Source organism: Podarcis vaucheri, assembly GCF_965113315.1.
Source record: "Podarcis vaucheri genome assembly, chromosome: 4".
NCBI classification, from domain to species: Eukaryota; Metazoa; Chordata; class Lepidosauria; order Squamata; family Lacertidae; genus Podarcis; species Podarcis vaucheri.
In genome coordinates, this window is record NC_138762.1 from 66273173 (window position 1) to 66287715 (window position 14543).

The 14543-nt window shown below is 41.9% G+C and overlaps 1 protein-coding gene and 2 long non-coding RNA genes across 7 annotated transcripts; 1 reads left to right on the plus strand and 2 right to left on the minus strand.

Annotated features, from left to right (window-relative positions):
• Window positions 1-75: 75 nt before the first annotated feature.
• PRDX4 (peroxiredoxin 4) lies at window positions 76-7035 on the minus strand. 4 transcript variants are annotated; one of them, XR_014219146.1, is made up of 8 exons: window positions 6633-7035; window positions 4456-4573; window positions 3049-3165; window positions 2584-2706; window positions 1986-2182; window positions 1667-1701; window positions 364-410; window positions 76-188 (listed from the first exon to the last, which is right to left on the minus strand). XR_014219146.1 is itself a non-coding variant. In XM_082220607.1 (8 exons), the coding sequence occupies exons 1-8, from the start codon at window positions 6901-6903 to the stop codon at window positions 185-187; spliced, it is 846 nt and encodes a 281-aa protein (XP_082076733.1). In that variant the 5' UTR covers window positions 6904-7034; the 3' UTR covers window positions 76-184. The 4 variants fall into 4 exon arrangements, 3 of the variants coding, with proteins under 3 accessions (XP_082076733.1, XP_082076734.1, XP_082076732.1); XM_082220607.1 differs by having other exon boundaries at window positions 2052-2182; window positions 6633-7034; XM_082220608.1 differs by lacking the exon at window positions 364-410.
• A 379-nt stretch (window positions 7036-7414) lies between these two features.
• On the minus strand, window positions 7415-7833 carry LOC309531237. The gene is made up of 2 exons (XR_014219164.1): window positions 7761-7833; window positions 7415-7667 (listed from the first exon to the last, which is right to left on the minus strand). It is a non-coding gene; the product is annotated as an uncharacterized lncRNA (long non-coding RNA).
• Window positions 7834-9137: 1304 nt separating this feature from the next.
• Window positions 9138-13880, plus strand: LOC309531231. Of its 2 annotated transcripts, none has more exons than XR_014219151.1 (3): window positions 9138-9654; window positions 12652-12804; window positions 13121-13880. It is a non-coding gene; the product is annotated as an uncharacterized lncRNA (long non-coding RNA). The 2 variants fall into 2 exon arrangements; XR_014219152.1 differs by having other exon boundaries at window positions 9571-9654; window positions 10900-12804.
• Window positions 13881-14543: the final 663 nt, after the last annotated feature.

Here is a 14543-nt window from a genome sequence, read left to right on the forward strand (position 1 = left end):
TTAGTAGAACAAGAAGCCTTATACACACGGAACAAAACACTGGTACAATTCTACCAAGAAGCAACACACAAGCAATTATCAAAATTAGTGGAACTTTTATTGGCAGATTCTTAGCTGTGAATTGTAGAAGAAAGCAGTCAGTTCACTTTACCAAAATACTTCAGTTTTCCTGCAGGATCTGGAATTATCTGGATAAGGAGAAAAAAGTCGCAATCAAAACCAAAATAGTCTAATGTTTGTTATATATCTGCTGTATAAAGTGAACTAAGTCCTGTGCTGATGATTGGATGTATATTAGACCCATCCATCCTCCAATGAGTTCCCCAAGATAACACAGGTACTCAAATACCCAACGGTACATACAAATCTTCTCTTGGCCACCACATTCTCATAGCATCTTCAGGTTTGATCTAGACACATGCAGAAGGCATGGCTACAGCTATTAGTGTATTCCTGTTTTCATGTCACAATAGTTTGATGATACAGAGTACCCTACCGACTCATGTGCCCTACCTCTCCTGCTGCTGCTCAACACACACATTTCCTGGTAAGAACTAGTTACACCAGTTCAGATATGGTAAACCAAGGGTGGGTAGCCCTGGCCCTCCATGCATCTTATCTTTCCCTCTCCTCTCACTGGCCCTGCTCTCTAACAAGTGTTTTTGCTTGTCTGGAATGTGTCCATGATCTTTGATAATGCTTCTTGCTTGTATGGATTTTGTATTTTCTATTTTCTGACTGTGTTCTTCCCCTCACACACTGGATATGGTGACACATACACCCCAATCATAATGTGAACATAGGATTGCACTGATAAGCACCATGGATTTTTCTGGTACCAAGGTGCACCTAATGCTCTTCGGATTGTACCCAAAATCATAAGGGGGAAGATCGGAATCATTGATGTCCTTCAGTAACATGTCAGGATAAAACAAACTACTGTAGGGCTGTAGAACTGTCTAGAGAACGCATGCAGTGTTCTTTTGTGACCTGTCTACAATTGCACTTGTGATAAACCACATGTTATTCCAATGCTGCACTTGTCAAGTCACTGGCCAAAAAACTCAGATTAATATCCTCAACTTTGATTTTCTTTATTCTGCAAGTCTATAATGTAGAAATAAATGGCAAATATTTATACAAAATGTTTATAAAGACTGCAGCCCTGTGCATACATACTCAAAATTAACTCCAATTGAATTTAAGGGGACTTATTCCAAGTTAAATGTGCATAAGACTGTAGCCTAAGTGGATGTATTCAGAGACTGGGAAATCTATTGACCAACTGTTATAAGTTAAGAGTGCAAAATTACTAGTACTTGTGATTTTTTGTATCTTACTGAAATGCTATAGAGTTCTGGAGCAGGTTTTTGCACAACTATAATGCTATTCATGTAGCAGTTATCTAACATGCAAGCACCTTAAGGAAATAATTCGTCTTGATTTTTCCTTCACTGTGTAAAATCTTAGCAAGAAAAGCATGCTGGAAAAGCTGATAGAGATAAGATGAAGAAGTAAAAGGCAAAGTTTCAAATGGCATTCAAATTGCCCATGCATTGCTTTTGGCCTGCTGATAACATTCCCCACATGACATAAGATAAAAAATTTCAAATGGAGCATTCAAGGAAAAACTATGTTCCAATTATATTTATAAACACCAACTTACTGTTTCACTGCCTGGTCTCCAACCAGCAGGGCAAACTAAGGAGACAAGGAAAGGAGATATTAAGCTCATGGTTAAAAATAACCCTGCCTTCCTATTCCTTTTATTCTGTGGAACATGAAAGAAATAATTCATTTTCTGCAACTGCAAATCTATATATGATGAGGTAGCTGAATGAAGTAGGATTTAATCATAGACTGAGAACTTTTCAATTAGTTTTACAACTAATACCAGGAACCAGGCATCATAGTATTGAAGGCTGCTAGAAATGTTAAGACCAACAGTAATTTGTCAAAATATCTAACAGTCTCAGCTTTCTTACTTGCTATCTAGAAGAAATCTTTCTTTTCTGTGTAGGCAACTGAATGTTTAACCCTGCAGGAAATACCTTCTCCATGTTCGTCAGTATACTGGAATGCTTGTACTAGACGAAGAGTCTCATCTACAGATCTGCCAACAGGAAGATCATTCATTGTGATTTGTCGAAGATTTTTCTTGCCATCAATAATGAACAGGCCTCTGTGGAAACATAAATATAAGAGAAATTGGCAAGACAAATATCAATAACCTCATTCTGTGCATATATATATTACACCTGTCTGCGAAACACCTGTATCAACTCTTCACTGAAAGCAATACATTTTATTTCACTATAGGATCTAACTATGCATGTCATAGATCCACTGAAATAACTTATTGCTAACCGAGATGTTAAGAACTGTGCTCTTGTTCTAGTCAAGTTTTTCTCTCCAATAGACTGTTGTAAAATTAGCAATTATGATCTTGCAACTTTTTTAAACACAGATTTTTGTTGAATGTAACAGAATTTTGATACAGTATCATGTAGGAAAAATATGACAATAATCTATAACTTATTTGAGTAGCAGACAGAGAAGGAAATGGAATAGTTAACATTATACCTAAGAGCATGTCCTTGATCCTCTAGGTAAACTCCATAATCTTTTGAGATCTGGTGTGTCAAATCTGAAAGAAGTGGTATCTTTATTGGTCCCAATCCTCCTTGCTTCCGAGCTGTATTAATCCTATAGCAATGAAGATCACCAAATACTTCAGTGAGAACTATTCCATACCTGCACTGTCAACTTAGTATCATTCACAGTATCTACTCTACATGATAGGTGGTGAATTTAATGGACCTGATCTAGTCTTTGCATCTCCCTCACCCTCTCCTGTGTACACTTCTCCAGAAATGGAAGTTTCCTGACAACACATGCTTCCTGCCATTGCCTGTAACCGGGCAGCTATACTCATGGGATGGCTGCAGTTACTTAACAGTCCCAAGTTTCCAATCAAGATTTCTGCTTTGTACAGAAAATGTAACAGCTACCAGTAAGTTGTGTAAATGAAAGGGCAAAAGGACTTACCATGCTAAATGAGTGAACTGCGAGTCTACTGAGCAAGCAACCACTTCAGCACCTATTGCTCTGAATTCTTCAATTCTGTCACTAAAGGCAATTATCTCCGTTGGACATACAAATGTGCTAAATTTAAAGAGAGACCAAAACGTAAATTTCTAAAAAGAACAGATCCCTACTTATAACCAATCACTAAAACAGAAATGAACTGCTTTCTGCAAAGCACTCAATTTTCCAGCTATTTATTTATTATTTTCTTTTATTTATGCCTGCCCATTCATAGCCTTCATTGGTCACTGATTCAAGGATGCATGGCGGAAAACAAGTTTTACTCCATTACAACTTCTAAAACTCTAGCATCCTATTCTAAACATTTTTGGCAGTGTATTCTGTTCAACCATTTTGAATAACAACAAACTCTGTGATGTGTTCGCATAGCTGTTGATATGTGACATCCTAAATACTTATATGGTGCTACAGCAAATATTTTGAGTGAACTACTAGACAGAAAATTCTATTTCCAGTCTGAAAGCAGCAGTCAAGTTCAACATTATTATGTTTAATAGAAAACTATCTTATTTGTCCTTCACTTCAAAAATCAATCAACTATATGGCAGTGGGATGGATGCCAATTACCAGGAGGGACGAAGTAGCAGGAAGATTGGTGTGATGGGGCACACTGGTGCAGCCATCCAGCACTCCTACCCGTTTTCCTGTACCACATCAACCTCCCCACCATTTCACCGCTCTTGGTAAATAGCAGTAGCCCTGTGGCCAGCAAAGTGGCATTGCTGCTCCACACCACTGGGTGAGCTTGCTTTTGCTTGCTACATAGTGCTACAGGGCTCTGCTATGTATAGTGGGACATTTCTGGAGAGTAAGGGCCCTGAGCATGAGTCCTTGCTGGGCTGCTATCCCTTTTACAAACTAACAGCTTGCATAGAGACTACTACCATATCTCTAGGAGGCCCTGTCCTGTTGTCCTACTCCAAAAAAATCAGACCACACAAGTTCAGAAATAGAAGGATTGATGACCATTGCATGGGAGTAGCCAGGATTTATTTGAGGGGGGGAGGGGAGGCAGGAATTATGTTGGGGGGTGGGGCAGAACTGAGTTATCTGCAATGCAATTGGTCACTTAGGTTATTTTTTTTTATTTACTTGATGGGGGGCAGCTGCCCCCCTGCCCCCACCCATGGATCATTGTGAATTTCACACATATTACCCCAGTAAACCGAGAAAACACTTAGGATTATAATTTGTGGGATTTCCATAGCCACTTTCATAATTTTATATTTTCTAATTCTTTATTCCTGTTAAATAAGCAATTTTTTTTGGCCTAAAAATGAAAAGACTGCTATGATCAGCAAGCATTATATTGTGAAAATATACATATATATCATGTGTTTTGCTTACAAGTCAAGTGGATAAAAGAAGAAAACAAGGTATTTTCCTTCGAAATCCGTTAATTTCAGCTCTTTAAACTCTCCATTGATGACTGCTGTTCCTTCCCAATAGGGTGCTGGTTCGGAAACTAAAAATGAAGGATACATTGTACTTTAATTCATTTTGCCTGATTGTGCTGGGATATAAGTGCAATATTTCTCTTTGAATAGATTAAAATATATAATGTTCATTTTAAAGAAGCAATGCTGGAAGAACTCAAATATTGGAAAAATTATTTCAGTTGTGGTTCTTATGACTTACAGTAAGTTATTGAGAACTGGTGTACCAACAAACATACACTAATGCACACATTTTTATTTATCTATTTATTTGCCAGTGATGTGTGCAACACAAATGTTTGGAACTATGTCAGCACAAATTTGGAAATTCATAGGATGGGTGAATGGAATATGTTGGTACTAAGGTGTGCACTAGGAAATGGCAGCTAAAGGGATAGGTGCAGTGCTGAAGATTGGGATTTGAGGTTCTACAAAACTTTTGTTAACTCATACTTCACAAGGTTAGAGTATGATATCATCAGAAGAAACCAGCTGGATTCAGGCCAAAGGATGCTACTTCAGCACCTATTCTAGTGGTAGCCAGACAGACACATATGGGAAGTCTGCAAATGGGACCAGAGTGACTAAGCACCCTCCCTGTTCTGATTCCCAGCAGCTGATATTCAAAATATATTGCATCCGACAGTATCTTCAATGGCACTGTGAAAGGTAGCAGTCTAAATCATAGTAATCAGTGCTTGGTGACACTCAAGATACTTGATGAAAAACATAATTGAGCTATATAAAAAATGGGCCCAACTGCAGCCCAAGTATGAAAACTAAAGAATCACTGTCCATTGATTAACAAAACTCTCTCTGTATCTACTCAGACGTAAGCCCTACTGAATTAAATGTAAGTACAGTATGTATATGAATTAGGATTGCAACCTAAAGACATATATGCAAAGCACCTTCTTACTAGATCAGTTTATGATGACTATTTACAAAAATAGACAAGCCACTCTTGGAACTAAGTCACTATTGGATACAAAGTTTGTCTTCTTTGCAAATTGTCTAAAAAACAAACAAGAAATCTGCCAGATTATTCAATCTTGCAGTTTTCTTACCAAGAGGTACTTAGGTGAAACCTTTTTGAAAAACAGCATATGAAGTTGATTGTACTGTAGTACAGAATGCCACCCTATCATTTCAGAATGCTGTAAAACACATGGCTACTCACTGAAGTACTGTGTTCAATGGGGCTAACTTCTAAGTAAGTAGGTGTAGGATTGCAGCCTTAAACTACTTCTTTTAAAAACCTCTCTGCACTTTCAAAGCAATGGCCTTTGTCTGACGTGTCCTTACAAAATAAAACCACCTCTAATCAACTGTGCACCGACAAGGAAAGTAAATATTTGAAACAAGAGGGAGGTGCTTCTTTTAAATTTAACCCATTCTCACGCTACCATTTGCGCTGGGTGGGGGGGAAGCCTTCAAAACTCTACCCAATTTGCAGGCAGAGAGCACTTTTTTTGGCTTTAACCTGCTGTTCCTTTTTGGAAGGGGAGCTTAAGAAGAAACACGGATGAGGCCTGTGGCCACTTGATTCTGTTTTGCCTATTGCGGAATAAGCTTTCGTGTTGTGCTGCGAAACAAATTATTCCACCATAAATCACTTTTCTTCTTTGAAGGCCTCTCTCTTTCTCCCTCTTTTCTGCTGCAAGAGATCAACAACGACAAGAAGCCACGTTGCGGCGGCGACATCATTTCCCGTCCCCCCGTCCCCCCCAATTTCCCAGCAGCGTCTCTAACTAACACGGCACGTCCTGCGCGTCTCAGCAGCACCCGCGTTTCCCCCACCCCCGTAAATTCTCTTCCCCGCAAGGGAACAAGACTGGAGCGGGGGCTGTGGGTGTGCGGGGTTTTGCTTTGCTTTGCACAATGCCAACGTCGAGATGAACAATAACGAATAGTAAAAAAAAGCAGAGGGAGCAGGGAGGGGGGGGAAAGGCTGGGCTGAGGGGCTCCTCCTGGCCGCCGCCCCTTCTTCTCCCTCAGCGCCGAGGATGAGGCGACGAGGCAGCCGCCTCTTGTCTCTCTCCCTCCCGCCTTCCCTCCCTCGCCTGGCCGGGCCTCTCCGGCACCTACTCTTGGCCTTGCTGAGGTGCAGCGAGTGGTCTCGGACGGGCACCCGCGACGCCTCGCCCGGGTACACCTGGCCCCCCGCGTAGTAGTGGCACTTCTCGTCGCCCGAGCCCTGCGCAGCCTCGGCGGTGGCCGCCTCCTCGCTCATGACCGCCGCCAGCACCAGCAGCAGCACGCCAACGGCCAACGGCCGCGTCGCCAACCGTCGCGGGCGCCTCGTGCTCCCCGCCGCCCCCTGGCATTCTGCGGGTGTCCCGGCGCGCGGCGGCTCCATGGCACGTCTCGCTGGCCCCCGGCGAAGGGAGGAAAGAGAATGGCAGCGCCGAGGCCCGGCGGGAGGAAGAGGCAGGCGCGGGAGCCCGGGCTGCTTCTGGGGGCGGGACCCGACGGCCGACACTGACACGCCCGCCCTCTCCCCCTCGCGGCTGTTCCCCGCTTGTGCTCCGCTGAGGCGCAGTTGCGCATGTCCCGCTGACTGCGCCCTAGTCTGTGAGGGGGAATGCAGCCGCGTCGCGGGAGGAAGCTTGGCCGCCCTCCAGGATGCCTGGGCTGAGGGGATGCCAGCAGCGCCTGGAGGGACACGGGTTCTCATTCCCCGCTTTAGGTGACTCGAGTGTCAGTGCAACACCGGATGTGGCATAACCACAGCACCGCATTCCGATCAGCAGCTGAATTGTTATACTTTGTATGGCATTTCCCCCCCAGAGTCATCTGAAAAGCTGCATCCCCAAAACTTTCTCTGGGAAAGGACACAGATGCCTGAAGAGCATCTGATTCACAGCTGCTTGCTCCTTTTTGGAACTGAATCGCTGGCCATGAAGGAAGCATAGAAACGTGTTGCCATAACAAGGACAACAGCAGCAGCAGCTCCTATTTGCATTCTCGTAAAGGGAAAGCAATGAAAGACCCAGCGTCTCATTAACAAAGTGTCTAATTCACTTGACCAGAAACAGGTGCTAAATCAAAAGTGATTTATTATCAGTAAATGAAATCCAGGACATGGTATCGCTATGCTGAATTATCAAGGACATGTTTTCACTTTTTTTTTTTGCAATTGTTTGCTATCAATTATTTATTATCAATAAATGAAATCCAGCACATGGTAACCCTGTGCTGAATTATCAAGGACACGTTTTCACTTTTTTGCAATTGGAAAATATGGGCAGAGGGGAATTCAGTGAAAAGCAGCAGCAGCCACCAACTCCTGTGTGCACTTCGACTGCTGCCAATCCTGTTCTGCCATGCCCAATGAAGTTCATGCAGACCAAACTGAAGTTTGGAGTCAAACTGTGTCTGCACACAGAGTTTTCTCTACATACAACTTTGCTGACAGGAAGCCCTTTTGAAGTTGTCACCTCACTCAATGGCACCAGCTGGTTGCTATGTGGGCCCTGTGCACCTGCCAAATAGCCTGAGGGGTGGTGGTGGGAGAGGTCAGAATCTGGAAAAGGGGACCCACCCCTGTTGTAGAGGTGCTGCTTTTTCCTTATGTTGGTGTTCATGTGTGAAAGATAGAAAAGCAATTTTAAATGTACTTGTACAATATTTGATTTTTAAAGTGATTAGTGACTGTGCAGGAAGGCATTTATAGCTGCATTTCATGCTTCTTGCATTATTATGCCACTTGTGAACATGTTATGTATCTGAATCTCAATTTATAGTCCACCCACCATTTTTCTTGTATTGAACTACAGTGTATGTATTTGGGAACGTTTTCCTCTCTATGGAAGTGAGTTTTATAGAGGCAGATTTCCCTTTACCATGTCCCTTCTTCCCCCTCTTGTGAAACTAACAATGTTGAGGCGGAAACCTTAGCACTTTCACGGAGGCTATGAGAGCATCACATGCCCATCTCACTTCTCTGCTGCTGTTACTGTTACTACTCAGCAGAGCAGGCAGTTTTTTTCCTACTTCAAAAATTATGTATGCACAGCACACTAGTCTAGTTGCACACAGGAATACTTTTATCAACCAAGAAACTAGAGGCACAAGTGAATCTGATATCGTTTCCCCCTGACTGTGTCAATTTCACAGGAGAATAGGGGAGAAGGAGGAAACCATGAAGGAACTAGCAGTATTGCAGGCACATATAGGGCAGTCTGGCTGGTATTTAGGAGAGGAATGTGGAGAGATGCCTTCTGAAGGCACGTGACATTTCAGGCAGGAAAATAATGGTGATATGTTCATTAACTGAAAGGGAAGGTTGCCATATCAAAATTAAAACAGATTAAAATGCACATGCATGAAATAAAATTATCCATTAGATACTAAACATGTTGGCATGGAAGCAAGTCTCAATGCTTCAGTGCAACTTGCTTTCAAGTACGGTGGTACCTTGGGTTACATACGCTTCAGGTTACATATGCTTCAGGTTACAGACTCCGCTAAACCAGAAATTTTACCTCGGGTTAAGAACTTTGCTTCAGGATGAGAACATAAATCGTGCTCCGGCGGCGCAGCAGCAACAGCATTAGCTAAAGTGGTGCTTCAGGTTAAGAACAGTTTCAGGTTAAGTACGGACCTCCGGAATGAATTAATTACTTAACCTGCGGTACCACTGTATGTGCTAAACTATTCTTACGTGGCTTAGAATCAAACTTCAAAACATTAGTTTTCATGGTATCTTTCCTAGCTTAGACTGCTCCGGTTCTAGTCATTTTGGCTCCCTTTCGTTACCTCTGTCCTCAGTGTCTTCTCCCTTCCTTTCCATCTATTATTTTTATACTCAGGGCTTCTGTTGAGGCTCAAGAGCAACAAATATTAATTCATTGCAAGATCAGTTTCATGCAATGCTGGGCTCAAGGAAACCTATGAGGGCTCATTCTATCCTTTGCCTCCTATCATTGCCTTTTCTGTGGTTGTTTGTTGACAGCAAGAGCTGTCTTTAAGAGCCAGAGTGTCTGATCGCCAAGGATTTGTGAGGAATGGCGAAACCCCCAGTGTCCTAACACAAAGACAGCTTACTGATTTACTGCTACGCTCTGAAGAAGAGCTTCTCCACTTTTCCCATCTTGGAACAGTCAAGGTATTAATTTTCACTTCACTTGCTCTCTGTTCTGAACTGCAGGCCCAAAGCAGGGCTCGGGGGAGGGGTTGGGTACAGGGATACCAAAGAAGGATGTCAAAAACATCAGAATGGCCAATTTTACTGCTTTATTAAAAGAAGATGTAGACTTAGCAGCAAAGCGGCCTGCTAGGCTTCCCAGCCTTTATAGACGCAGGATGGACACCAAAGCAAGGCAATTGCTTGTCTGCGCCCAAACAAATGTGCCTACATTCCTTATACACAAAGCAGCGTATGTCACTTTGTCTAGGACATATCACTTCACCTGACCAGATGTGGGCATAAGCAGCAAATACTCAAGTCTTACAGATGGTTCCCCTTTCTGGTCTCAGAACCCAGTACCCCAAGCCCACAGATAGGAGTATTTGCATTGAACTTCCCTCTTTAACCTAATACAGCTCTGTGCATGCGTTTTGTGGTAATTGCCTTCTCCTCTCTGTAACTGGCATTAGGGTCTTCTTAGCGCTATCCAAAGGTCAAATTTAAATACTGCCAGTTTCTTTGACAAACTGCATAGCAATCAATCTTCCATTTTTGTAATATACCTTCCTTGACACTGTGATTGCTAATTCCCTCTGGTACAAGTATAATATATATGTAATCTGCCTTGTACACAGTGACTGAACTAATGATCTGACCACTCTTTCTCCTGCATATGTGCATCTCCCTAATGTGTGTAGACAAGGGACTCAGTTATATATGCAAAAACAACATTTTAAGTGTGTTTTAAGTGCAATATACAATGGAACATTTCCAATATCTTTTTTTTTTTTTGGCAGTATGGAAAATATTATGCCAAATGTAATATCCGGACTGCAACATGGCATTCATTGCCACTTTTTGGTGGCACTCACTGATATTTAACAATATTCTGCTGAAATTGCTAGCTAGCTCCTTTTATCTTCTCAAACTGAAAAGGGCATTTCAACAAATATATGGCATTGGCTGTCATATATGAGAGCAAATCTATAAAGCAGAGGGAGAGGGGATTTTCTACCAGGGAATAAAAAGAAATGTGGTTCCAAAGTGGTGTTATGCTCAGTAGAATGAACATGATGAAAATTACTAATTGGAAAAGTGAAATGTTCTGGCTCTCACTAAGACAGACTGGTGGGTAGAGTAATGTGCAGGGACTGCAGAGTGCCTGTAGAAAGGAATTCTGCACACATAAAGATTTGGCTTCCTGAGCAGCTTTTGTTTTTACAGTCCTGCCTGGAAGCAACTTCTGGCAATATCAATTAGCTAAACCAATGCAAACATGGGCTGATTGAACAATGGTGACAGGTTATTATCATCTGCTTAGACATTCTTGTTCTGGTGACTGCTTTCCATCTTTTGGGTGATGAAAGTAAGTGTACTTTTCTATACAGTATAAGTCTGGTTATGATTCAGCTGAATATGATTCACAAAGGTGTTTAGTTTATTAGACTTATGATGTACCTGTTCAATACACCTTGGGGGGAAATGAGCATTAAGTAGTTATTTTAAAACCACAGTTCCATCTATCCATAATACAGTGGTACCTCAGGTTACAGATGCTTCAGGTTACAGACTCTGCTAACCCAGAAATATTACCTTGGGTTAAGAACTTTGCTTCAGGATGAGAACAGAAATCATGCAGCGGCGGCGCAGCGGCAGCAGTGGGAGGCCCCATTAGCTAAAGTGGTGCTTCAGGTTAAGAACAGTTTCAGGTTAAGAACAGACCTCCAGAATGAATTAAGTTCTGAACCCGAGGTACCACTGTATATCTCTTTAGCACTGCTGAGGTATTGCTTCCTGCAATCAGTTGGAGATGGCATTGAAATAATGGTTCCATACGTATCAAGAGATCCTTCTCCATGGCTAAGATCCTTCTATAATGCTTACTCAGAAGTCTGTCCTCTTCAGTTAAGGTTCTTTTCAATGTTTTTTAAAAGCTCCCTATCCCTTTTATTGCTTCCTGTTCCATGTGGCTTTTAGGTTACTGATGAATAGCCTGTTAATTGCATCTGGAACAGTCACCTTCATTGCCTATTAATATCAGTTACTGTTTCCATGGAGTGCACTTTAAATACAGATTTTTTTCTTTCTTTCTGAATTCTTTCTGAAGCAAAAGAGTAGTATTTCACTATATAAAAATGAAAAGTAAAAAAATGATGAGAAGAAATTGGTAAAAATATAATCATAATTAAAAACTTTATTTAAATGGAACACCAGTTCAAAGTAAAACAATGCAGTATCAGATTCAGAAGGGAAAGTCCCCACAAATCACATTTGGTGGGGGAAATAGAAACTTCAGAGTGCAAGCATCTGGGAGTAATAGTATCTGGTTTCTCCATAAAAGGGGAGTGGAAAAAGGCAATTCCTTGCTAAACTGCCAGTGTGGCATTTGCCTGTGTATATCCATAAAGAAGGCTGATCACCGAAGAATTGATGCTTTTGAATTATGATGCTGTAGGAGACTCTTGAAAGTACCATGGACTGCAAGAAGACCAAACCTATCCATTCTGAAGGAAATCAGCCCTGAGTGCTCACTGAAAGGACAGATCGTGAAGCTGAGGCTCCAATACTTTGGCCACCTCATGAGAAGAGAAGACTCTCTGGAAAAGACCCTGATGTTGGGAAAGATTGAGGGCACAAGGAGAAGGGGACGACAGAGGACGAGATGGTTGGACGGTGTTCTCGAAGCTACGAACATAAGTTTGACCAAACTGCAGGAGGCAGTGGAAGACAGGAGTGCCTGGCGTGCTCTGGTCCATGGGGTCACGAAGAGTCGGACACGACTAAACATCAACAAAATCTATCTATAGCTATAGTTTTTGCAGAGTGGATTTAACAGACCTCCCAATATTTGACTGCCACTTCCCAATGCTTGTCAAATTAATCTGTCAAAATCAGCTCTGTGTCTTATAATTCTGAACTGAATTCATAGCACATGCATGTGTATGCATGTGTCTGAAAATATCTCTTTCATTTAAGAAATGCCCACCTGTGGGCTTGTGTGTGCATTGGACATGCTCTTGACTCCATTTGGAAATCTCAGATAATAGCATTTGCACAATGCTTTTGAGTTTCTAAGCAGGCACTCCACATATATTATCCTGTTTCTAAACCTTGCAACAAACCAAAGAGGTAGGTCAATATTATTATTCCTGTCTTGCATATGAAGAGGGTCAGGGCATAAGCAAAGAGAGCACACCTTGCCTAAAGACACTAAGTGAGTTCCTGGTAGTGGTGGGATTTTACAACAAGGACTTATTGACTCTTAGACACCTGCTTTACACCTAGGAACATTCAACAATTGGTTAGAACGTCAAATAACATATGTTACATAAGCAAGGATCGGTGTAACTATTTGAAAGTCCCTTGGGCTTAGGAGTGGGTTGGAGTTGTTTTTGGAAAGATGTAGATACCTCAATAACCAGATCGCTATCACTTTTTTCAATAGGTGGCAGTGTTCTCCTACTTTCATACCTCAATGACAGATTTCACAGCAGAAAAAACCCCATGAAGATAATGGCCTGGATCCAAACTACCACATAACAACTGTGTTGTTCTGTTACAATATGCTCTAGGTGGAGCTGCCTTTGAAGATCTGAAAACTATAGCTGGTTCAGAATGCCGCTGCCAGACTGTTGATATGTGGTGCGTGTGTTGTTATTTAGAGCATTTGACTCCATTGCTATTTAATCTGCTTTGTGTCCTGGTGCGTTTCTCAGCCCAAATCAAAGTGCTACTGGTTGTCTTTAAAGTTTAAAGACAACAAGTGGTACTTTGAATTCCGCTCAGAAACACAGGAGCTGCCATTGCAAAGCGAAATGATTTGTGTCTGGAATACCTAAAGGTCTCGTTGCTCCTACATGGCTCTGTCTATCTATTAAGCTCTTATGAGGAGACTCTGGACCACACCTCAATGCTGTCTGAGGTGTGCTTGTTGGTTATGGGGGACAAGTCTTCTCAGTGGTGGATCCTAAGGCCTGGAATCTTCCTCAAGAGGTTTGTTCATTCCTTCCCTCCTAACCTTCAGGGAAACAGCCTTGTTTAGAAATGCCTTTTATATAGGTTTGTTTTTAAACAAATTACTTGTGGTTTTAAATTGATGCTATTGTTTTGTTCTGTTTACAACCTGTTTTGGGGACTCCATTTGAAGTACAAAGGATATGGCTATAAAAATAAATGAAATAAATGAATGACTTCTGCACTCTTAAGGGTTTTTGTGTGTGCATGTGTTTCTCATACAGCAGGTGGTGTGAGCTTTTAGTCCTTTGGTCCTTTTGGCCATGGTTGCTGAAGCTGATAGGAGTTGTAGTTTAGCAACATCTGGAAGGCCAAAGGTTCCCCTTTCATACAGTATATGAGGGAATGGTTGTAACTCAGGCGTAGAGCTTTGGCCTGGCATGCAGAAGGCCCAAGTTCATTCCCAGGCATCTTCAGGTAGAGGTGGGAAAGAGTCCTGCCTGAAACTCTGGACAGTGAGCCATTGCCAGTCATGGTTAAAAAACATGTACAAATGGTCTTAAGTTCAGTTTTCCACATTGTCAAATCAATTTTCAATTTTTTTAAAGTTCTCATGAAAATTTATCCACATTTTAGTGCAAATTTCTTCTCATACTCATTTTTTGTATGAAAAATAGCTTTACAGTGGTACCTCGGGTTATAGCCGCTTCAGGTTACAGACTCCACTAACCCAGAAATAGTACCTCAGGTTAAGAACTTTGCTTCAGGATGAGAACAGAAATCGTGCTCCGGCGGCGCGGTGGCAACGGGAGGCCCCATTAGCTAAAGTGGTGCTTCAGGTTAGGAACAGTTTCAGGTTAAGTATGGTTCTCCAGAACGAATTAAGTACTTAACCTGAGGTACCACTGTATATA

Bases quoted from the DNA above. Each gene is read 5' to 3' on its own strand.
- PRDX4 (XM_082220607.1), bottom strand. From the start codon at position 6,903: ATGGAGCCGCCGCGCGCCGGGACACCCGCAGAATGCCAGGGGGCGGCG. The intron at 4,574-6,632 runs GTAGGTGCCGGA...CTTCATTTTTAG, and splicing joins GCACCTCAGCAAGGCCAAGA to TTTCCGAACCAGCACCCTAT. The intron at 1,702-2,051 runs GTATTTCCTGCA...TTGTCTCCTTAG, and splicing joins TACTGACGAACATGGAGAAG to TTTGCCCTGCTGGTTGGAGA.